Source organism: Catharus ustulatus, chromosome 2 (genome assembly GCF_009819885.2).
Source record: "Catharus ustulatus isolate bCatUst1 chromosome 2, bCatUst1.pri.v2, whole genome shotgun sequence".
Lineage (NCBI taxonomy): Eukaryota > Metazoa > Chordata > Aves > Passeriformes > Turdidae > Catharus > Catharus ustulatus.
Window position 1 is genome coordinate 91,985,826 of NC_046222.1, and position 25,657 is coordinate 92,011,482.

The window sequence follows — 25,657 nt, forward strand, 5'->3', positions numbered from 1 at the left end:
GGGCTGCCGGCGACCACCGCCGCGTCCGGGCGGGTCCCGCGGGGCCGGGGCCGTGCACAGGTCGGGCGGGTCCCGCGGAGCCGGGGCCGTGCACAGGTCGGGTGTGCCCCGAGGCGGTGCCCGGGGAGCCGCCGCCCCTCGCTGCCAGCCCCGGCCCCGCCAGTCCCGCTCCTCCGGCGCCCCACCTCGGGCTCTCCGCCCGGAGGGACGGCGGTGCCCTGCCTCCCTCCGTCCCCTCCCCTCCCGGCTGGCGGGAAGGCGGCAGGGCGGGCGGCGGCGGGCGGAGGGAGGGAGGGAGGGAGGCGGCTGGCCGGGCTCCGGCGGAGGGCAGCTTCCTCCGGGGCTCGGCGGCGTCCGGCCGCGGGGCGAGCGCAGCCGGGTGGTGCTGCTGGGGCAGGGGGTGGGGGATATTTTTTGGGGGGAGGGCGAGGTGAGGGGAGAACAGGGACTGTCGCCTCCGCCTCTTCCTCAGCGGCAGCCGGGGCAGCCGGATCGCGGCGGCGGCTGCTGCTGCTGCGCAAGGGAGCGCGGAGCGGAGGGATGTGGGGCTTTGGGGGAGGCAGGATCTTCGGGATCTTCTCTGCTCCCGTCCTGGTGGCCGTGGTCTGCTGCGCCCAGAGGTAGGAGCCAGCGTGCCCCGGCGGCGGCGCGGGATGCGTTTCTCCAGGGGAACAAGCTGATGGGAACAAGCTGATCGCTCCCCCGCCCTCCCCCTCCCGCCCCGCTCCCGCCGTCGCCCCTGGCCCCCCGCACCCCGGCTTCTGCCTCTGCCGCCCGACACCCCCGTCTCTTTCTCCCCGCAGTGTGAACGATCCCGGCAACATGTCCTTCGTGAAAGAAACTGTGGATAAATTGTTGAAGGGCTACGACATCCGCCTCCGGCCGGATTTCGGAGGTGAGTCGCCCTGCCCGGCTTGCCGATCCCTCCCTCCCCCGCAGCTGTCCCCGGTGCTCGGCGGGTCCGGCTAAAGGTCTGCTCTGCCCGCAGGTCCGCCCGTCTGCGTGGGGATGAACATCGACATCGCCAGCATCGACATGGTTTCCGAAGTCAACATGGTGAGTAGCGGGCGAGCCCGGGGCTGTCTCCCGGGTCACGGCCGCCCGTTCCCGTCTGTGCTTTCTCACGGAGTCGCTGCTGTCTCGGCGGGTGGCGGCGGGGCTGCGCGGCGCTCCGAGCGCTGCCCTCTTCGCTCGAAAACTTTATTTCCCTGGAGACGCGCTTTCCTCCTTCCCCCCTTTTTCCCCTCTCGCTGCCGGCGGTCGTCCTCCCTTCTCCTTCTCCCCCTGTGCCCCCGCGCGGCCGGAGCTGGCCGGGGCTCCGCCGGCACCTGCCGCAGCCCCGCAGCCGCCGGGATGGGGCCGGGATGCGGGCCGGGCTCGCCGGAGCCGGTGATGGAGGTCTGCGGCTGTCGGCATCTCTCTGCTTCTTGCGCGGTTCAGGGCAAAAAAATGCGAACTCTCTTTGGGTAAACTCTGACATGTGCGAGTGCTTTAAGGCTTGTTGAGCACCCAGAGCTGGCGCGGTTGTGAATGGACTTGGGAGGAATAGTAGTCTAGGCTTGTCTCGGAAAGTGATGCTGTGCGGGGCTGTCGTGTTTGCCGATGGACAGGGACGTGTTTAGTGTTGTTCTGCGTTTTGGTCCTCTCATCTGTATAACTTGATGATTCGAGGTTAGAAGGTACAATTTCTGTTTCTTGCCCTAATCCTAAATCTGAGGTGGGTTTTTCACGTTCCTCTGCAAGTTACTTCTTCTCTCTCAGTTTTTTTCCTTGTATTCTTTCTTTTGCAAACCTCGTGTAGGAAGACCAGTCACTCTGCAGTGCTGTAGTTACATTTGTGGCATTAAAAATAATATGTACACGTTTGGAAACTGAGCTTTCTTATACTACAGATGACACTAGCACTGCACTACCTCTCCTTCAATGCAATGTTGCAGTGTTACAAGCTGGCATATCTTGGCTTGATACACGATCCCTGTATTTTCATTAATTTTACCACTGCTTTCACCCCCTCTACTTGAAATTCTGAGAGAGAAACTTATGATCTACTTCTCATCTTCTAAAAAATGTTTTTGACAGAGATACAGTTACCTGTCTGCAGTTAAAAGTGTCACCAATGCCAGCCTTTCTACTCATTCAGGAGGGAAAAAAACGAGGTAGTTCTTACTTACAAGAGTTTGTCTTAGGCTTCATGCAGATTCAGGCAACTGCAGAGACACTTCATATATTTGACAGGCTTTTCTGTACTTGTAGGATTGCTTCTCAAGTAAAAAAAAAAAAAAAAAGGAGCTGAATGAAAGCTTCCCTCTGAAGAGTAATTGAAAAGTCTGACTTCACTATCCCCACTGCCACCTTCCCCACCGCCACCTTCCCCACCTCTGGATATGTTCCAGTCTTAGGGAAGCATTACATGACTCATTAAATTAATATATAACACTGTATTTGAAGTGCCAGAGAGGCAATAAATATCAGAGAAAGGCATACTGAGTTGGAAAGAAAATGAGGGGATGTATGCTGCTTTTTGTGCTTTTTCCTTTCTTCTTTTTTTTTTCCCAGCTGCAAGAAAGCCTGTTAGGTTTAAATAACAACTTGTCCAACCCACTGTAGCAGGGTTATAAGGAAAAGTAAGTAATTACAGTGCTTCTTATGCTAGGATGGGTAGTCAGAGCCTCAGAGATACAGGAGCTCCTCAAGAAGATGGTCAGTGCCCAAACACTGTGTCAGTGTACCAAGTGCTTAAGTTTCCAGCTGCCCAGGAGTCAGTGCCCACTCTTGCCCATTAGTTGCCAGAGCAGCTGCAGAGAAGTGTTTTTTTTCTGTGCCCCCTCATGGACAGTGCAAAATCTGAAAAATGTCAATACAGATCTTGCAACAGAAACAAATAATGTGTTTCTGAAGAACGTTGCTAAAGTACTTGTATTATAAGAAACTGTACTAGTTTATTTCAGGAAAAATGAGCAGGAAGGGCTTCTGATTGGTGAACATCTTGCTACAACCAGAATTTCAGCTGAGCTTGTCTCACCTGCCTGGAAAAGAAGTCATCTTTGACTAAGCCCAGCTATATTCATGTAATACCTGTGTTGGTTACTTCTACTTTTAAGTAATTTTTTATTGGTCTGCAAGGATTCTTCAGTACATATCAATGAACAGTGAGTAAGGATGAAGAGAAGAAGCTTTTCAAGATTACTCAAGTATTTATTCTAAGTAGTAATTTGGATGGGGAAAAAAAGGGTCCAGTTAGTTTGAAGACCTGAGGCACAGCTGTTGAACTTCATGCTGGTTGCCAACTAAACTTTTAAACTTTGACATATTCTTTCATTTAATTCCAAACAGATACTGTGAGTGTTGACCTTTAGCCTCATCAACTATTGAAATGTGTTACAAAAATTTCTCTGTGAACTGTGGTAGTGTGGACATTAATTCCTTTGATTTAAATCTAGACATTGGTGTAACCTTTTATAAATTACCTTGTTAAAATTCATCTCTGTATTAAAAATAAAATAACCAGAGATTTACCATTCTTCAATTTCATGGATATAAATAAAATGTTATTACAGCAAGTTTTATTATGCTGCTTTCTAGGCAGCCTGTAATGTAGCTTTCAATGACATGATGACAATTCTTTGTAACAGGAATTACAGCTTGAATCATATTATTTTCTATTCATAATCAAACTGTAGGTTTATATTTAATATATTCCTCTATGAATCTTTATTTACTAGCTATTTATTAAGCTTTCCGGCATTTAAAAAAATTACTTGTGTGGTTTTAGTCTTTCTGTTGAGAATCACTACGTCTTTTGCCCTATACATCCAGGCTACCTGTAGATATTTTTTAGAACAGACTTACTGATAGCCATGTACATCTTCCTTGGATTACATGGAACGATTAACATTTTTATTTTTGATGCTGAAATGCTAAGCTGGATCAGGAGGACAGATGCAAGTATCAGGATTGCAGGTCATCAACTTGTTTTACTGAGGAGTTGTAAATAAACAGTTTCTATTTGATTTCAAAACATCTTGAAACTATTGAGTCTCATTTTTGAAATTGTAAACACGTATGATATAAAAATCACATGATTTATAGTTATACTGCAAGTTTCATATATATGGTAGTAAGGGGGAATTAATGAAGTTGTATAAAAGAAGTGCATTGCTCAGGGAAGGGCTGCAGTCTGTTAATTCCCTACACATATGTCTATATCTATATGTCAGTGTGCTTTACTCCCCTGCTTAACCTGTACATTCTTTCCCATAGTTATTTGTCTATTTCACAAATTATATGTATAAATGGGCACTTAAGCACCTACCTATTTTTGTGCCTACTGTCAATAATTGCATTTAAAACCTCTATAAATTGTACAGAAATGTAAATATCCTAACAAAATACTGATTAATAATAATGACAGATGTAATACTGAGAATATACTGTAAGTCATCTTACAAATGAAGATTATGGAAGATTACTGTTGTCAGATTTCAATAATTTAGCTGTAAATTTTATCATTTTTCATTATTCAAGTTGATTGTATTTTGTTCTTGCTGTGTTTTTTAGGTGTTCTGCTCACATGACATGAATTGAAAAAGAAATAGTTCTTGTGTTTTTACTAGTCTGTCAGCCTATTTCCACTCAGTGTCCACAATTTGCAATTTTTTTAACAGTCTGGTTTTTCTTCAGTGTTTGGTCTGTGAATCAAATGCATTTGTTCCAGGCATTCAATTTTCAAGCATCTAAATACTTCTATATCTTAGGAAGTTAAATAATCAATGTGTTGAATCTCCAAATAACCCCTTCTTTAAAGTCATTATTATAGCTGGAAGACTAAAGTACTGTGCTTTCATTTTACTATAATTTTAGAATGTGTTTATGGGAAGTAGTTTATGGGAAGTAATGCTGTGAAGTGGATGGAGAAAACAAGGGAATTAGTGCAAAAATGAACTTTTCTTCTGAGAGATAATGTTTTGCAGAGAACAGGAAACGTGCTTCTGCTCTCAGAAGTACTGTCTTTGTCTATGGCATTGTCTTTGTTTATAGAGAGGACTTCAGAGCTGTCCATCTAGGGTTTCTCAAAGCATCTAATTTTGATAAAATTAAACCAGCAAAACCCAGGAGGCATCATTTGTTATATAGTCATCCTGCTGTTTTGAGAATACTCTAGTCAGAAAATTAGTTTGACATAAAGTCAGACCTTAAAACAGATGAGTTGTTGTTTCTGAAAAAGATGTCATCTATTCTATGCTACCACTCTAAAAAAAGATGTAATCTCTTCCATGCTAACACTGTAATTTTTATTTTTATGCTTGTGCCTTTATAAAACTGCAAGTATGCATATGGACTTCATTGAGTGCCTGCTGATTTTCAAAGCAATTTTGACATCTTTCTGACAAACTGTTTTAGCTGCTGCCCTAAGGTCGACTGAAGTTACTACTCATTGAGACGAAATAGTGTCTATTTTCCTTGACAGGGATACACAAATAATTATTTTAGGTGAATTAATTCATACTTCACCTGAAGTACTGAATGTCATGCTTAATGAAATCTGTCACATCTTACTTCAGGTGATAAAAAATTTGGTGGATTCAGTTTTTGTAAATTGAGGTTTATAGCATTAGATGTCTAAGTGAGAGCTGGATTGCTAAACTCTACAAGTGCAGTTAATGGAGATCTAGAACAGAATGTGGATGCTTGGGCAAAGGTGTCTACTGTAGTTTTGGTTTCAAGGTATCATACTTGCCCTCCCATTTCCAGTCCAGGTTGGTGCAGATCTCCTGCACATCCTCTTCTATGTCACTGTGCCCAGGTTTTAGACACAACACCACCTCCTGAAATTTAAACAGCTGAGTCTTGTTCTTGTCAATACAGGTGATGCAATCAAAAGAGCTTAAAATAAAATAAGGCAATGTAATAGCGCTTCTTAGATATTTTAGATGCCTCAAGGTATTTTGCTTGGACTCCAGCTGCTTCTCTAGAACTGAAGTGAACCTCCCTAGATCTGTTGCTGTTCCTGCCAGCCTAGGCAGGGGTCCTGCATGACCCAGGCACCAGACACCTTTGCTTAGGTAAGTGAATTGTTCCTCAGATGTACAGCCAAAGCTTAAGCTCCAGGTTCCCTCTGTAATAAGAAGGAGAAGAGAGTCACTAATTTGTAACAGGTAACTTAGATGCCTGTGTGGTTGTTGTTTTTTAAATGGAAGGATTAATCTTTCTGGGAGGTGTCCTTGTTTCCTGAATGGTATGGAGAGAGCCAAGGCAACTTGGTTTTTGAGTAGTCACAGCGAAATGTAACCTGTGCTTCCTGCTGTAAGTGTAGCTTATCTTTCCTGCCATAAACAGATACTTTCTACATACTTTGCAAATAGAATCTTGATGTTACCAGGAAATCATAACTGAATTGTGACATACTTTGCTTTGAAGATTCAGATGAGAAGAGAGGAGAAATTAAAGGAGTTGTTCTGGTATTGCAAAGACAAGTTTTCTAGCTAGAAGATCATTACTAGCTCACAAATCACAGAAGTATGAAATAGAATATGCAACTTTCTATTCTGATTTTGCTTTTATAGATTTCATAATGTAATGTATTTAGGGAGAATAGTAGATCACACTATTGCAGAAAGACCACATAAATAATTGTGCCTATATGTGTGTATATACACGTATGTGTATTTGATAGATAATATAGCGGGGGAAAAAAAGGAAGAAGAAAGAAGTGGTGCCTGAGCAGGGAAGGATCTCCTGAGGCCAGCATAGCCCTGCAAAGAGTGCTGTCACTGTGCTGGTGATGAGCCAGCATCCATCCACTACAGGAGGGGCACAGCAAGAGGCACTGATCCTGGAGGATAGTCTATTTTACAGGTTACCTGCTCTCTAGTTACCAGCTGGCCACAAGATCATCCATCCTCTGCCTTGTCTCCATCCATTTTTCTTCCTCAGGACAGTACCCACAAACTCCCCCAGCCTGCCTCAGTCTCTCTCCATCTCTGTTATGTCTCATAGTTCTTATTGACAGAGAGAGGGAAAGAAGTGCTTGTAGCAGACAGTGTGATAGGGAAATAACTCCTGATTGTCCAGGGAAATTGATGACAGGCTTCTGCCTATCCGCAGTGGAAAGCAGCTACTCTGAAGGGGAAGGAATACCTGCTTATGCAGAGACAGGGAGGTAGTTAATGGTGCTGGGAGGTGCCAATACACTATTTAAAAGCCAGCTCCAGCTGCCAGCATTGAATCATCCAGACTTGCATGATGAAATAGGTATGATCTGTGATGACATCAATCTGGAATAATTGCAAGTATTCCATGCACAAAAAGGGATTCAAAATTATGTTTACAAACTAGAGGAATAGCCCTAATAAACCAGGAGCAAGCACGAAGTGCTGCATTTATAAGGAACAATGAATCCATTATTTTAAGTGATAAAGATTTGGCTAAGCAGTAGGACACTAAAAAAAGTCTTACAGGACCAGAATCTAAAGAAAGTGAAAAAGTCACAGGTGCAGTAAATTGAAAAAAGACACGTCTTACCTTGGAGTGCATAAATAGAAGTGTCTTTCACGAAACACAGAGTTTGCTTTGTCATTAGTTAAGCCTAAGCAAGAATGCTGTGTCCAGTGTTTCATTGCTGGCTTTCATGGAGATGAAAAGAAACAGGAGGTGTAAGGAATGGAAAAAAGTGTTTCTAATTAAAATAATTACAAAACAGCAATGCAATGACATTGAAGTAAATGGGTTTGTTTAACACTGAAAAATAAGATGGAGTGAAGAAGCAAAAGTTCCCATTAGGTAGGATGCTGGTGATGAGAGAATGATGATCAGTTTTTCTTTAGAACCAATCGAACTTAGACCTGAAGAAATTAAGGAAATTAGGGAATTGTTTTCAAATTGGTTTTCATCTAGCTACATTTTTTGTAGCATCTCCTTTTTTTTCAGGTTTACAAGCAGGGATTAGATAAATACCTCTTCCAGTGGTGTTGCTCTTGCCTTTGAAGAGGCTGGGCTAGCTGATGCTTTGCTGGGTTCTCCAGCACTCTATTTCTGTGAATCTCTGCTCTGATTTAATTATTATTTCTGTCAGCGCTCACAAGTGTGCCTTGGTGTGGTTTCAGATGCTCCTGCTGATATCATGCTGATTCCTCAGAAGATGAGAAGTTTCCCGTAGGACATTTTTAATAAATGCCAGTGCCCTAAGTATATGCCTTGCCAGCTGAGATGTCATTAATCACCACCAGTGTACATAAATCTTTATTGTGTTCTCCGTACCTTTGCATCAATTGCACCAGGTGTCACATATATGTTCTTTCACATATACATAGCAGTCATTGACGAAAGCTGTGAAGCTACAAGGTCAGGACTTCTGTGCATGTCATCCTTATGTATTTTCACTTCTGCAGAAAGACTTTTATCATGCCCAGGTAATGAAGAAGTGCATAAATTTAAGTTAACAGGAGTGGAAAATTGACAGAAACTTTATGAATTTTTACCTACTGTATACCTAGCAATTTTTTCACTCCCTTGAAGACAGACAGAAAAAGTGATAAAAGAAAGAGGGATATTTATATGAAGATCTTTATTAGTGCACTGAATTTTAATTCAGATATTTTAATGTCTGCAGGGATACAGAAAGCTTAGCAATTTGATAAAGGCATGGCAGGCAATGTCATGCTTGGCAGAAGATGACAGACCAACATAGAAACTTCCATGACACATCTGACACAAAGGTCCACAGAACCACATGTCCTGACTCTGCTACTTGCTGGTGGTGGATACTTGGGGAGGAAGCAAATGAACATGTTAATACCTCTCCAGGTTTCTTTTGCAGTCTCCAGTGATTTGTGATTGAGAAGAGTACCTTTTGTTTAGGTGTCACCAGAGCATTGGGATGATTTAGTAACAATTCACTTTTCCCCACAGTTTTCCTTTTAATAAAGATATGATTATATAAAGAATTTAAACTTGGGTAATATCAAGTGCAATCCATCAATACTGAAGGATAATAACAACTTTCAGTGAAAGAGGTTGAGTAATATTTAACTACCATTAGGGGTTTTAGATTATCCAGGACAAACTTTCTTTTTTTCTCCCGTGTGACATGGAGTCATAAAAAATAGCTGGAAGAAGAATCATTTCAAAGCGACAGTTTATTTAGTATTTTTAATTGAATGTCACAGTTCCTCATAACTACAGATAGTGCAAGGAAAAAAATCCTCAAGTCTGGGCATGTCTAATTCATTATTCACTATTACGGATTTGAACTGATAACTTTGGCAAAATAATTTGTTCTCTCAGCAGTTAGGAGCTGGTTACAGGTCGCTGTGATAATGTAATCTGCAATATGAATGTAATATTGCACGTAGCAGAGAGGGAAGATAAAACAGCTGTGCTGGGAGGTCTGCAGTTACACTGGATAATTGGCAGTTCAATAGCAGTTAATGACTTTTTTCTTAATACTAATATGGATGTTGAATTTTCATTAGTTCATGGGTATGTCTCCATGGCACAATACAGCACTCTCAGAGATGCCAGAGGTACCTCTGGTGCAGCTAGTAGAATTTCTGGATGCTGTGAAGTTATGTCAACACAGTGCTCTGTACAGAATGGTTGTACCAGTGGGAGTTATGTGTCTGAATAAGACTTGTCTCACAAACTTTAAATAGGTTATCTGGTGCATGACCAACATCCAGCCAGAGCTGATCATGAGAGTGCCCTTGAACAGAGAGAAGCACTTCCATAAGAGAGTATTTTTTGTTCTAAACCAGGTATTTAAGACAAGGATGACTGGCCCTCCTGAAGTACCTATCTGGAGTCACTAATAGGGTAATGGGTTGGAGAAGACGTTGGGAGGAATTGACTGACTTAGGATAGATGCTTTTTTCCCAGTTAATGTTGGAATGAATTCCACGTTGTTCCTTCTTAACCCGCTTTTTTCAAAGATAATTAAAAGACAGCGCTGAATTGGTACACAGCTGAGCTTTAGTTGACTAAGTAGCATTAGCCAGCAGGTTAATGCACTGCATGCGAATTCGGTGCACAGTGTGAACTACGGAGAGTTTTTCATGTAGATTTTGTGTGAATTCTGAATCAAAATGTAGGACAGAGAAGATAGCATTTGAAAGCAAGCTCAAATCCACGTGATTAAAAATAGGTCGTTCCTTGTTCTTTGAGATATAAGATAGCCCCACTGTCTTACTCTGCTGGCCTGTTAATCCAAGTTACTTGAAAGTAAGAGCTTCATTCCTCTAAGTATGTCCTGTTCACATGAGGAATATTTTAAGATTTCCCGTTCTGGTTGTTATACTCATCATGGCTTTAGCATATGAGCTCATTGCTTAGCTGCAGTGTAAAATGTTGAGCTGTAGTTCAGTTCAGGTGCACCTGAGCTTGGCTGAGCAGGGTCCTTCATGCTTTTAGACTGGGCTCAAGTAGTCAAAAAGCTGAGGGCTTTGCCTTCCAGGAGCTGCAGTTGGTTGTGCAGGGAATCAGAGCCCCTGCCACTTTTTTCAGTGGGGGAATAATTCAGGAAGAATAAGAAATTGAATTTCCCACATTTAGAAGGTGAAAATGTTAACTGATTTTCCTATTTAATCAAATGTTATTTTGCAAACAGATAACCATTTTTTCCTGGCGATTTCCTATTCTACTGTGCCTTTTAGAATGAAAATTCGAAGTTGAAAATAATAGATGATATAAAATTGCATTTAAATTATTAATATTACTGGGTCATGTGGTAAGTCTTGTTAGTTAAAGACACAAAACTTTTATTTAAGCCTTTTTTTCATAATATGACACATTGACATGGGGTTTTTTTTCTGCATCAGGAGTGATTTGGTTTGGCTTCTGACCTCCTAGGCTATTCAGATAGGAATCCTAGGTTATGCACTTGAACTTTCTAAGCATTTTCCAAACATATACAATAGGTTTCTATTTAGATAACAAAAATATCTCCATACCAACTGGAGCATTTAATAGGAAGAGGTCTTCAGGATTTGCAGAACAGTGACCCTGTGACCCTTAGTTTTGGTTTTGAGCCACAAACTATGGCACTGCTAAATTTAAGAGTTGTGGTGCTCCTGGTAATCTGTAGAATGTCAAGACTTACATGCTTGGGCACAGCACCTGTGCTCAGGCATACACCTGTATGTCAGTCACTAGCATGGATTTGTCTTGGAAGTTTCCCAGGTTTGATACTCTCTGGAGGTTAGCACATGCCAGCCTCACTTCTAGAAGGCAGCTTGGATGCAGCTAGTCATGCTGTGAAATAAGTTAATCTAGATGAAACAAATTGTGCTGTGCAACAATACTTGTCCTTCAGACAAGAAACCTCCTTAGCTCACTTCATTTGTTAGGTTAGATCTGTCCAGAAAGTGCAATTCATTGCATCCATGTGAGGTTACATAGCCATCACTCCTAGTGGGAGAGCCGTGACTCTCCAGAGGGCGAGACAGCAGATCTGACTGGCAGATCTGTATTAGAAGACAGCTCATTGTAGAGCTCAATGAGCTTGTAGATAATTCATTGTGCCTTGTTTATTTACATTCTCTGTACAGTGAATGTGGCTTAAGCCAAAAGGATTACCCTTCTGGCCGTGAGTGAAATGAATGCCACCTACATGACCTCTTGACTCTACCCAGCTGTCAGAGCTCTTTTTTTTTCCCCTCTTTGAGAAAATAGGTGGACAGATATTCCCTGCATGTTGGGAAACTGCTGTTGCAGACTTGTTTATGAGGGGTGAACTCTGTCTCTTGGTCTTGCTTGGCTTCATGCCCCTTGACAGCAACTCCACACAGTTCAAATGCTGCTTGTTGACCTGCATGACTGAGCAGAAAGCTGTGGGAGGTGAGTGACAGCCACTGATGAAGAGGAGCTCGAGATGGATCACAGGACAGCTACACTGGGCAGTTTACATGCACTTAAATTCAGATGTTGTTCAATTTAGTTTGGATAGTTAAAGGTCTATAGGTGAAGGATTTCCAGCATACTTACTCCGTGAAAACAAACTAAAGAAAGTACCAGAGCCCTATAAGCAGCCTTTGCTAGGTACCTAGAATGTAAGTGCAAATTAATTGCATCAATGAGGTGGCCTGGACTTAACCTTTACCTGGTGTGACACAGAAAGCAGGTTGTCTTTGGGCAGTAAAGGCTTATGGAATATGTGGAGAAGTAGTTAGCAGTACCTGTGCGTGTTTGTGTGATGAACGAGAGGTGATTAAGGGAAATCAATTTTAAGGAGGAAATATCTTATTTCCTTTTAATCAAAAATGATGTCTCCTTTGACATTTCATCCTTTTTGGTTTTTTTGGGTTTTTTTTCTCCCAGAAAAATGGTTGAGCTGGGGAATAACTTAGCTATCTTAAAAATGCTGATTACCTGCCTACAATTCTTTTTATAAATCATCCCCCTTAAATGGACAGGAAAAAAAAAGAGGAATCAAAAGATGTGCAGTGAATTAGCAAATGCATTTAAGGTAGTTGATCAGCTTATCTTTCCAGTAGAACCACTTTAGTCACATGCTCATATATTATTAACCTGACTGCATCAAGGCTGATACTGTGTGTCTTTCCCAGCATACCCATTTATGTGCCACTGGGTGCTTTCTGAATTGGATGCTGCTGCTGTAAATTGGAAAGGGAAGCCAGAAATTTACATAATGTAATCTTGTTATCCATTAGTAAAACATTCTTTATTGGTTTTACAAATATCTGCTTAATATCATCAAGAGTGATCTGGAAGATGGGGTACTTTCTAAGCTGGTATTCTATGATTTCATGATCTTTAAATTAAAAAGAAAAGCTTCTAACCTCCATAGAAGATCCCTTTTGCATAGCCTTCCTCAAGGAGTCATCTAGCCCTAACACTTGTGGTGTTAGGCTCTTCTTTCATTAGTCCCATCTATAAGGATCTCACTTACAGTCTTGCATTATATTCCTGTAAGTTACTTAGAGACACACGTGTGTAGTGTCATTTAGTAACCTGCTGGCACAAAGGTTTCTCTATGAGCAAGGTGGTTTAAATGAAAAAAGAATTACTCTACTGAGATGTAAGTATATCCATTAATTTGACTGCTGGTGTTCACCGCGCAGCTGTCTTTAAGACAGAAGTCACAGTAATTTACTGCTACTTTTCCCTAAAAGTCCCTGAATGATTTTTGTTAATAGCTTGAGCAAGTGACCAAATCTCATGAGACTCTGGTATGAATCTTTTGCAATTTTTCTTTCTCATCCCTCTTGATTCTTGATTATTCACATCTTTTGTGCTGGAAAGCAGGAGGCTGGGTTTTTTCATCATTATTTTTATCCTTTTCCTAGGATATGTAGTCTAAAAAAAAATCTGTTGTGTGGAAAATCAGATCCCACCCCTTTCTCTGAAAGCTGAATGAAGCTAAATACAAACATAGCTTGCTACTTTCTGGCACACAATTAGCTAGCCCTTCTGAGCTTGATATGGCAAAATATGGTAATAAAATATTTCTAGAATTTGTTCCACCTCTATATACTGTTTTTTTTAACATTTATAGAGCAATATTGAATGTCATCTGTACCCTAGTGTGTGTGGCATTGTTGAATCCTATGTCTCTTTATATATTCAAGTTGTTGTGGTGCCCTTCATGATCATAAAACAAAAGCAAACCTGAAATAGGATGTTATGATGAATCTATACTTAATGGCAGATCACTTTGGAGGGATTCGATTAAAACATGGCAATAATGCAGTAGCAGTGCTGAGGATTCAGAAGATGGATTTAGTTAATTGCTTCTACAGGACACAAAATTAAACACTACCTTTCAAAAATGAGTGATAAATCCTCAGATACATGGAAATAATGGGTATGAAGAATTGACTAGATGTAATGTTGATGAAGGCAATCAGAGGATGAAAGTGTCAGGGTTACTTTTCAATCTGTCATTGAATTGTGGTCATCTATCACTGCAACTAGATTTTGTCCTAGCTCTTATTGTGGCCACTAGTATATTTCCATCTTCTCCCTGTTGTCCCTTGCCAAGTCTTCATGTCTATTATTCTCTGCTCATCTTTTCTTGTCAGATGGGTGATATTTTTTCATCAGTTTGTGAGCATAACCAACCCCCTTCCAGTTAGGCTGTTTCATATTCTTAAAGATGCCCTTGCCTACAGCCAGCACCCTGGCCTCAGTGCTCGATGCTCAGCCTCAAGTTCTTTGCCATGTTGCCTTTTCTGCTGGTGAGGCAGAGCTGTCAGTAATTTATTTTTTTTAATGGCATGCTAATTTCTTTGAAAACAGAAAGTGCTGATTTTTAATGATACCGTTATACAATGTCTTACTTGTTTATTTATTTTGACTTGAATAGCAGAAATTTGTGCTGTATAAAGAAATATAAGGAGGGTTATATTTTTTATATTTAAAAAACTTGCAGTACCAGACCTTTGGAAAAAAAAATCCTCCAGTATACTCCTACCTGTGCTTTTGTTGCATTGAGCCATATCATAACTGTGACTGTTTCTAATGGTGTTTGAGAATGCAAGGAAGGAAGACAGGAGGGAATTGTTCAATTTTTAGATTACTAGATGATCACAGTGGAGTGAAAGTTCAATTTTGTTTGGTTATCATTGCTCAGCAGGGGCAGGGTATGCTGATTGTTTTTCACAAAACCTGTCGGTAAACAGACAGGCGCTCAAAAGGAGCTGTAGTCTCCATGCCATCAAAATCATGTATTCAGTAATCCTCCAAGACAGTTATTGATTGACTGAAAAAACTCCAGAGGAGACCAGTTTAGCATATTATGTCATATCAGACTGCTGAAGAACTCGTTGTCTTTTCCTTTCCAGGGCAAATATTGTGTCAAATTTGGCTGTTACATGCAGTGGTGCAATTCCAGTGGTCAAAGAGAAGAGGTTTTGGCCCATCTTCTGTTGTCTGTCATACAGGATGGCAGAAGCAAATCCATCCAGCGCTAATGCTGATACCCTGACCATCAGTTATCCCATTGTGTCATCGTAGGATGACACTAAAGTTACAGGCTTGCAATCTTCACAGCAAGAGTGGAATTTTTAAGTAGTTAGGTATCATCACCTGAATTTTTAGGTGTTTTGAAGGACAAGAAATGGCCATGTTTTCAATTTTGTGTATATTCCCTGAAAAACTAGGACTCCACCATTGTGAGTATTGGAATGTGTGCTAAAAGCAGCAGCAGAATTATATGCAATTACAAAACTGAAGTCCAAGAACACTTCAGATATTCATTTATTTGAAAAAAAAAAATTTTCAGACATGACCTGTGTCATCCCTTAATATGTAGAAATTGTCCCTTCTTTTTTTTATTCTTTTTTTTTTTTTAATTCTTTTTTTTTTAAGCAGCAAAATATGTAACTGAACTGAGGCTGGTGTTCAGTTCAACATCTTCATACAGATGTGAACAGTATCACTCCTCAGGTTTGCAAGAATATTGGCTGGAGCTCTCAAATGATGATGTGTTTCGAAAACCTGCCTTTTTGCATTAATTACTCTCCAGGTTATCTTTGTTGTTGTTACTAGAGGGTTCTCTTTAGCGGCTAATGACAAAAATGCCAGTTGGGATTCCTGCTGATACATTGCCTGGTGTTGTTCTGTAAGTTTTATGTATGAAAAAGGGGATTTTTTAAATCTAGAGGTCTAGGAAATAGCCTGATCCTTTTCTGGATGTTGGATGTTGTCTCACTGCAAGAGACTAAATAAGAAACTGTGGATTCTCTTTGGGCATTCTGTTGAAAATGCCCCCCTGGAGCTAATACTCTTTTTCTGTCTGGGTGAGATACAGAAAGGAGCTTGTCAGGCTGAGCAGAAAACAGAATTTGTGTGCAATGGGCTCTGTTTGACACTTAGAGGACTTGTCTTTCTTATTTGTGTAGTCCTTACTGTGCTGCAGTTCATGCTGAGAGCTGGCTCAGCCTGGCTAGTTTGGGATCAGAGGAAAAAGAAGGTGTTTTGAGAAAACTTTTCCCATTTTTCCCTTCAGCTGTTCATTTCTATCTGATGGAGATCAAAATGTTTTCTTAATTCTTTTCAAGCTAAAGTCCCAGTAAAAAATACGGAAACTAAATGAAAAGTTTTGTTACATCAACCAGTATGTCCAACACCATCCTTTCCCTTTCTTTTCCCTTCATGGGAATAAGCAAACCGGAGTATTAAACATTATAAAAGAGGAGGCTTTTTTTTTTTTCTTTTTAATTATTTAATAATCTTCAGAGGCTTGTTTTCAGATAGAGTTAGTATACACTCTAAAGAAATTATTAAGGACTCTACAGTTCAACAGTTACTGCTGGACCATGAAGAAATATCCCTAGGAACTGAATTTCCCTGACCAACTTTTATGTTTGTATGTGTCTGTGTTTCTTCTGCTGTCCCACCATGACTCTTGACTTCCAGAAAAAAGGCAGTGGAGGGACATGTACGGGCATTGCTGCCATTAGGTAACTTCACAACAGATTTTGGAAAACATTCCTGAGTACTCTTAACTCCAACCAACCCTACCAGTAAATTCTTGGAGCACTCACATGTGTTTTTGGCCCCTGTTCCTCTCTTTCTATTGCTTTTCAGGCACTGCTCAGGAGTCTGCAAGAGCTTCTGATACCCAGCTATCATATGGACACCCCATTTTGGAGGGTGAGATAGTCTAATAGTGAGGACTTGAGATGCTCTTACCAGAGTATACGTTTAATATTCTAGTCATGTTTAATTCACTAGTAGAGAGATAGCTATAGAGTCTCTCTGAGAAATTTATCTACTGATCTGCAGGACTAATAAATTCAGCTTTTTTTTTTTTTTTTGTACCAGAAGTACTGTCTGTACTGCATTTAACCTTATTAAGCATCCTCACTAAGCTATACGTGTTGAACTTTTAAATGGAGGTGAATTCTCAGCAGGAATTCAGAGCTGATAAAAATTCCCCGCAGTTTTGTGTGACAAAAGGCTCCAGTGATGTTTGCAGTTTAGGTTTTCCCAAAGCATTTTTTCTGGACAAAGTGCCTGGCTCCAGACTCAAGCCTCAGACCTCTGGCTGATGCTGCAGTGGCAGGTTGTCTTCGTGGGGTGCCGTGCCTAGTTGTGTGATACCTTGGCACTATTAGAGTTTTTTTTGTGATGCAACTTTAGCTTCCACTTGCTTTTATAGCAGTCTAAATAAATATTTCATATTCAGTATGTATAAGAGATGAGGGGGAAAAAATGACAATAAAGTTGACATGGATAAAAATTTGTTTGAGGTATACTGATCAAATTAGGTGTTTGTTGTTTGGTTTTTTTTTTTATGCCATGTAGAATTACTGTGGAAGCTTTGTGGTAACAAAAGTGGGAAATCATCTATTTTGGAATCAAATCAGTGGAAAATAAAGCCAACTGGTATTTCCATTTCTAGCAGCAATCTGTAAGATTTCCATTAAAAAATTCCCTCTTGGCACTGAGCTACCTGTGTGCTCTGTGGTCCTCACCTCACAGGGTCCAGAGAGTCTTGTTTTTGCCCAAATGTGTTTTGGCTCTAGTGGAAAGTCTGACAAGGGAGATGTGGGTGAGGAATAGGTAGTTTACAAATTCAAGGTACAGCACAGTCTGTAAGGGGATGGATTACCAGAGCATCATGTTTACTCTGTGCTTGAAATAACTGGAATTCACTTTTCATTAATAGGTCTCAAAGTTCAGTCTAAAGGGGGTTAAAAGTCTTGTGCTGGGAGATAACAGACAAAAGAGGGAGCATGTCTTAGGTTCTTCAGCTAAGCAGTGACAGAACCCGAGCCTTTGTCCAGTTTTTGGTGATAAAGGTTGGTTCTGGTCAACCCAGTAGGTGCAGATCTGTGGAATGCAGCTGGGTGGCTGATGTCCATATTAAATGCTGAGATTTTGCCTTGTAGAAGTAGTTCTGATTTGGTTCAGTGGGCGTAATTCATAGTTAGTGCTCTAGGTGTGCTTGTGAGAGCACCTCTGGCTTGGGCCCATCCAAGTTGTACAGAAAAGTTGTAGATTCCCCATCCCTGAAAGTGTTGAAGGTCACGTTGGATGGAGCTTTGGGCTACCTGGGATACAGGCAGGTGTCCCTGCCTGTGGCAGCAGTGTTAGAACCAGGTGGTTTTTAAGGTCCTTTCCCACCCAGAGCATTCTATTATTCTATGATTCTGTGAGATGCTCCAGAACAGGTTTGCAGCATACACCAGGGTGTAGAAAGGGAGACCATGTGGCAGATGCACTTGAAGAACATATTCCCAGTTAGAACCACAGTGCTAATATAGATAACTCAAAGCCGTACTGACTCCTGTTTTTAGAATTAATTCTCATTTCATTTTGGGACACTGAAGCACATCGCCATCTGATGTACTTATTCATGACTCAATTATCAACTAGTTTGAAGTCATACCTTCTTCTTTATTCTCATTTTTTGACTGTTTGTGAGTGGCAGTGGTAAACAGGTGTAAGAATTACTGTGTCAGTTCATACCAAATGTGTTTTAGCCCAGTATCATATCTCTCACTGGGGCTAGTGATAGATGCTTGATGAATAACACAAAAAAAGTGGTGTTTCCCTGGAAAAATCTCCCAGCCTCCATGATTTCGCTTCAGGAATATCTGTGGTGCAATTGGTTTCTTAATGCTTAATCTATAGGATATTAAAATAAATTCTTCTGCTTTTTTAGCCTATATACACCTACATAAAGGAAATATCTATATATGAGTTTTGGCCACGTTTTTTTCTTGCACATCATACTTTTCTACTACATCTTGTAATGCTTGTCATCGCATTGTTAACTGTGTTCTTCAAATCTCCAGAGCTGCCCAGTGTTAACTACTGACACTGCCATGAAATCTGCCTCTGTGCACACGTGCAAATTTTGGAAGTTGCTTGCTTTCACCAGCTGTTTTCTCTGAATGTCAGAAAACTTCCAGGTGCAAGCAGTATAAAGCAGTGTGTGTCTATCTGTGGCTGCTACAGGGAAAAAGCTGTAAACTCTCCCTTAAATTTATGGACTTTCTGTTCCAGAATTTTCAAAGCAGCAGATCTTCTGCTTTAAATGGCACTAGTCCTCCAAAATTTTTCTCAAGTAACGTTTGAATTATGCTACGGGGAATTCAGGAAGAGAAAATCCAAATGTCTTCAAATGTTCAGTCATGGATTAATAGAGACTACTTTTCCTCAAGCTCCTTTTGCTTACAGTACCAAGTTCCATGGTATAAGGTAGTGTGTAATCCCTGAGATGAGAGTTTTTGATGACTTCAATGAGCTTTGAAAAAAGAAATTGTAATACATCTTGAAAGAAGTTAAAACCTGCATTTTTTAAATGCAGAATAGGAATTGAGAGCAAATGATGTATTCTTTCCAGAAATCGTGACACCTCCATTTCTAAAAAGATAAAACTTCAGAACTAAGTCATTGTGAAATCTGGAACAGAAAATACAATAGAACTCAGCTTTAAGTGTTGCATCCTAGGAAGTGGGCAATAATTTGTGTTTGCTTCATAAAAAAGTTGAAAACAGGATTATCTTCCAGTGGTGAGGTCATGCTTGAGGTATGGCACCTGAAGACAAACACCTTTAATCAGGAGTTGGTGATGAGTCTCCCAGTGCCTCAGATTAGACATAGTTTGTGGTTCCTACTGCACACACACTGATACAGTCTTAATTTTTCAGTATGTACTTTCTCATGTTCTTCACCTCAGCATCTTCTTTGCTGTTATCTGCCCTGGAACCAGTGTAGAATTTTCCAGCTCAGTCAATAGCTGTAGTCCCAGGTGTGCTGAAGAGCAGTGGGTGAACAGAAAGTGGGCAGACAAAGGGAGAAGCTAATCCTTGCTGCAGAGTGCTCAAAAATTCCTCCCAGTGGTTTATTTCAAGTGGTTTTTTTCAGTTCAAAGACTTTTTTGGCCAAATGACCAGATGGTGCAAGAGAATTTGAAAGTGCCTATACATTCTTCACCCCTCCTTAACAGCAGCTGTGAGTTTTTAGACTCCAGTGTGGATTCCTGCTGTGATCAGATAGGAGACAGACTCAAGGTGCCTTTTGAGGAATTAAAGCTCTTAGTTTGGCAGGGTACAAAGAATAGGCCCTGCAGAAGCCTTCTGAAAGAATTCTGGAGTTTAGACCAGGAGCACGCCAAGTAGTAGTCTTAGTATTATTATCATAATGCTGACTTTTTTCGTATGTAGTGCTAATTTAATACGAAACAGAATACAGAATAATATAATACTGAAACATTAACAGAGATGCTGCAACAAAACATTGATTTTCTCCAGTGACTTTTTTTTCTAAATTACGTTTTCTCAAAAATCAATATATTTTGGCAGACAAATTTTGGTGCTACTTTTGATCATCATGGAAACAACTACAGTGCTATTGGAATCTACTCATTATGGTGCTAAGCACTCCAAAGTAAAAGAGTGTGTGTGTAACAAAATCATCTCTCCATGTCTGCTGGATCTCTTGCACAAGTGGGAAAAATAAAGATTTAAAATGGCTTTTGTTTATTTACTACTATGTAGAAGCAATAGCGCAGCTAACTCCAGGAATGCAGAAGCGTATTAAAGCCCAAGCTTTAAAGTTCTTTTGTCGCTGTTATTTTAGCACAGGTAAAACCATTTCAGCATATGATGACCACTCCTGTGTATTGTAACTTTATTCCATGTCATGTTCTAGGAAGTCTCTGTTTGAAATCAGTTTATTGCATAGATGTGATTGGTCATTTATTTGATTAATTATTTTTTAGTTGTTTTTTTTTTTCCAAAAAAGCATGCCTAAAAAGAATCTAGTCCTTCCCAGTGAGATCCAGTTGCATCAGATATTTTCAGTAAGCATCACATACCTTTAAATATTTCTCTGAGGGTTTATAGTTGCAATCAATTCTGACTGACTAGTCTCAAAAGATAGCATGTGAATGCAGCCTATTAGATCAGATCTTTATGAGCCATTGTAAAGCTACATCCACTCAACAGAGGTCTGCTGCTCTTAGGGTTTTGTTTCCTCTGTGCAGTTAGCCGAATGACTGCATCAAGAGAATGGCTGTCACTGTGGGCAGGGCAGATGTGAAGGGTTGTTAAGCTGTTTTGTGTGATGAAGCTAGGATGAAAAGTGTAGCATTAGGGCAGGGTGTGCCAGCCAGCAGTGTGTGTGCAGATATAACAGCATATCCTCTAAAACACTGTAAGCAGGTTGAACTGAAGCAGAGCCTGACTAAGAGTGTTGCTTTATACCAGGATTGTAAAAGTCATCAACTGATGCATGCATTGATTAGATTTTTAATTCCTAGGTAAAACCACAGGTATCACAAGAAACACAGAAAGCCCTCAGCTCTCAGCACAGTTAGTGCTAGGACCATACTGGGATAATTATGTGCTCCTTAAGATCCTGCTGTTCTGCTTACAGTCCAAGCTCAGGAAAGTAGGTCCAGGTGTGTGCAGTGATGTGGCATTTTAAAAGCCATGTCATTGAATTAGTGTGATTGCTACTGGAGGAGCAAGACTGCTTTACAAATTGCTTTAAAATAGAGACTGAATCTCCTTGAATCTTATGCTTGATGTATAATTTGCCCATTTATTTTCACAACAGAATTATTTAATATGTTTTTTTTACACTCTAACCACCAGAAAAAGTACATATTTTATATCCTCAATAACTTGTGTAGCTACATATACATTAGTGAATTATAGTGAAGAGGAAAGGAAATACTCAGGATGAAACTGAAAAGGCTTTCTGGAAGTTGCAGTATTTTCAGTGGTGTCTTCCAGTGAGACTGCTAGTAGTGAGCAACAAGCTGCCTTCTTGCCAGAGCCTTCTGAATTGCTGCAGAAAGTTTTTTTCCTGTTTTTTGTGCTGACACATGACATGCATCTCAGATGGTGGCCTGTCACCACTGTCGTGCACCCGATACAGATGACAAACTTGTTTCTTTGGTGAGATCATCCCATAACTCAAGGCGTGTGCCAGTATCTGCAGTATCTCACTTCTGCAATCAGTGCAGAAAACTGATGTTTTGTATCAATTGGGATTTTTTTAGAGGTGCTTTAGATCATCTCTTGTATGAAAATAGGATGGTATTCAACTGTGCTACCCTTCACTAGTTTAGATTTGGTGTGCTAGAATAAAGTTATGGATGTAATTGATCGCCCGCTATTAAATGCCCAGGTTTTGCTCAGGTTATTTTTAGGGGAAAAATGTTGCATTTTCTTCCTTTGTCTGCAGAATAATTTAGTGTGAGAGTGGCATCATTTAACTTTAAACTTTATTAGTTATATCTGTGCATAAAACAATCTGTTTAAATTAATTGGAATGATGATTACAAAACACCTCTTACGACCGTTATTTCAGAAACATGCTGATTTTGGGAACATTTCACAAAGGAATACAATAAAATAGGCAGGCAAAGATCCCAGCTTCAAAAATATCTCTCTACTGGGTCCTAAGAATATATTAACAGAAAAAATTAGTTCTTATAATTTTGGGTATATCTTACGATACATTAGACTCCTAGTACTATGTGCATGTAAGGATGCACATAAATGTAAAAAAAATTCATTTAATGGGGCACAGACAAACATGTAATTATTTATAACTTGCTGATTGCTTAATAGAACATTACTCATCTGGATTGTCATTTTATTTTCCTTTAAGATATCTCATAATGTTAAAAATTAATACAGGCAAACTTTGGACATTTTACATAAATGTGTCCTGGCTTGTTGTCATTTAATTTTTCAAAATGACATTTTTTTTTGGTACAGATCATATTTCTGCTTGAGCATTTTTGTAGTGTCTGAACTGCTTCTCCTGTAAGGTAGGCATTTGCCTCCAAGGAACAGTCCTGTGTTGCACTCAGTCTTCTGCAAATATAGTTAATCTTTTAGAAAGGTAAAAATCATGGATAATTCTATATTCTCAAAGAGAAGGAAGTAGGATGGACCAACACTAAATGTTGTATTGTTTCACTAAACTCTTTTTTTTTTTTGTTCCTGGGCATTAAAAAACAGTGTTTTAAAGAGTATCCTTCTTTCAGGCCTATAATATTCCACTACCACCTTGAGCATTTTTTCCTAGTATTTACTTGTTTAAAATTAGAGGATTAAAAAATAGTTTATTTTGAAATTTATTTTCTTTTGCTAGAGTTGCTGAGTATTTCTTAATAATAAATGGATGACTGCAAGCAAAATGTAGAGAAGCAGTAAAAAAAAAAGGCTTCTTTTCTTTCTGCAATTTCATTATCATAGTTAAAGTTTTCAAAACCAGATGTTGACCTATAACATGTTGACTTTATTAACATGTTACTGTTAAAGCTCTAAGGTACATTTTTCATTGGTTTTACTGCAGGGACTGATAAAAGCAGTAGCAATTCTAACATTCTCCCTTCTGGCAGCTATTTTAAATGGTCTTTTATACTTGGAGAGTTCATCATAAATTTCTAATGCTGGTGCCAATGAAGTTTGTTACAAGTTCTTTTACTGCAGTGACACATAGTGCGTTTCATAATGCAGCAGAGTGGCCACTGGAGGAAAAAACCCTCTGAATAAGCTGTAAGTGACTTCCAAACTCCCAGAGCATCCCAGAGAGTCTCTGGAGGCTCTGGGTAGGTTTTCTAGTATGTTAATTCAAACCAATTTCTTTAATGTAGAGAACCTGCCTTGATTATGGTCATAAATTTCTAATCCCTTTTTTGTCATCTTTGAGAAGCGTGGATGATTTCTGACAAGAATTAGTCATTTTGGTTTAAATGTTTTTATCATGTTCTTGAGTGGAAATGTGAGCAAATGCAGCTTCACCTTTTGGGAATAGAAGTGGTTTTAAAAGATAAACATGTCTTGCCATTTTTATTATTTTCTATATCACAAAGAAACAGAGAAATGAAGAGTCAGGGATAAAAAATAAATTATTCTTCCCACAGGCCTAAATTTATTGCTGCACCAGAAATCAGATAGAACTTGAAATACTTACTGTTGCCTCAGAGCCACTAGATTTAGTCAAATTGAGAATATTTAGCTCCCATAAAATGAAATTTGAGAAGGAGCAGGTTGCTCAGTGGTGTCGGTGACTCAGGTGAGGTGAGGCACTGAGGGGCTGCTCCCTTCTGGGAGCCTTCCCCAAGGAATTGTTATTTCAAGACCTGCTGCTCCCCCCAGGTGATGGAATGTTGCAGCAGCTGTGCTCTTTTAATTCTTTTCCCCTCTTTCTGACAGCACAAACCTCTGTACCTGCTTCCAAAGCACAAATCTCTGTACCTGCTTCCAAGAGAGATTTCCAGCTGCAAAAAGAAAGGAAAAAAAAAACATGGTGTGTGCTCTGGGTCAGCTTTGTCAGTGTTCTCTGCTCTGCTGAAACATGCTCAGCCTCTGGAGGAGCACAGCCCCAAGGCTCACAGTTTGTAATCTGGCTGCAGGAATTTCCTTTCAGTTCATCTGTTCAAAACCCCCTTGGAAGTGACAGCATTCTGGGCATTCCAGTCAGGCTTTTTCTGCAGTCCTCTCGTCTTGGTTTGTTGTGGCAGAGTAATGCAGAAGGGATGGAGAAAGAGTGGGGAACCTTGCCAGGGTTCTTCAAACTGCAATGATGTTTGAAGTCCTGGCTTCAGCATCACTGTGAGGCACACTCGGGTCAGTGTGTGAGTTACAGGCAGTCCTGATGTGAAAGGTTTTGCTAAATAAAAGTGAATAAAGGCACCTGACTTGGTGTCGTAACTGGGGAAAAATGCTTTAAAAATAGGGGGTTTTTTTGTGGAAAATTTTAGAAAATACAGTCTCAAGGTTTATGGTCTGTTTAAAAACACTATTTGATTAATGACCTGATACTTATGAGTAAAGCCTTATTTTTCCCTTACATTGTTCTCATGCTTTGCTAGTTCAAGTGCAACATCATGTACAGTATTAGCTGGCACTTTGTTTTTTGCCACATAATCCTTTTTACATTTTAAAACCAGAATGCACATTCTGTGGGAAGATCAGGAAAGAAAGTCCAAATAATCGTTAACAATTAGAAATTGTTTAGATCTCAATGAAGGAATGGCAAATTGGCGTAAGGTTTAAGTGGCATCACATCAAACACAAGAATAGTTTCTCCAACCACCTGATACACTCTAAATCAACACCCTAATCCTGAGATAATCTCTGCTTATAGTGCACAGATATTGAAAAGATTGAGAGCAATACAGTCATTAGAGGAAACATAACATAGCATACCCATGAATAATCTGTATGGTGGTTGTTCAGAACAACTGTGAGGAAGAGGTGGTCAGTGGGATTTGTTAAGCTGTGGAGGAGATTTGCAGTTAACTAGTGGAAATCTCCATTTATAAACTGCATACCTACATGCTTAGGAAGAAGCAATTTCAAATCATTAAGTGACAAGATGACTCATAAAATCTGAATAATATAGCTTTGGGTGTACATACCTCATTTGTAAAACATATTTCTTCAATGCCATTGTGATCTTTAGCAAAGACAAATGATTGAGAATGCAGAAGTATTAAGCCACTAGTATTTGCCTTTGAAGACCTCATTGAACACTTTTTGTCTTCAGTACGTTTTTGAATTGAGATCTGAGTCATATTCATGACATGATCTTAACCTCCAAGAAAAAGCGTTGAACTGGAGCAATCTATATTCTCTGTTAAGTGAGAGAGCCAGCACTGGAGCAGAGGGATGGGCTGGTGTCATCTGTGAGAAGAAAGTCACAGTGCTGAGCAGGAAGGTTG

At 40.2% G+C, this 25,657-nt stretch overlaps 1 protein-coding gene across 1 annotated transcript in view; it reads left to right on the top strand.

Moving 5' to 3' along the window:
- Nucleotides 1-409: 409 nt before the first annotated feature.
- GABRB3 (gamma-aminobutyric acid type A receptor subunit beta3) overlaps nt 410-25,657 on the top strand; it is a 118,812-nt gene continuing 93,564 nt past the window's right edge. The window contains exons 1-3 of the mRNA XM_033051844.2: nt 410-620; nt 804-895; nt 989-1,056. Coding sequence (XP_032907735.1) covers nt 541-620; nt 804-895; nt 989-1,056 — 240 coding nt within the window. The 5' untranslated portion in view covers nt 410-540. The remainder of the gene's footprint in view (nt 621-803; nt 896-988; nt 1,057-25,657) is intronic.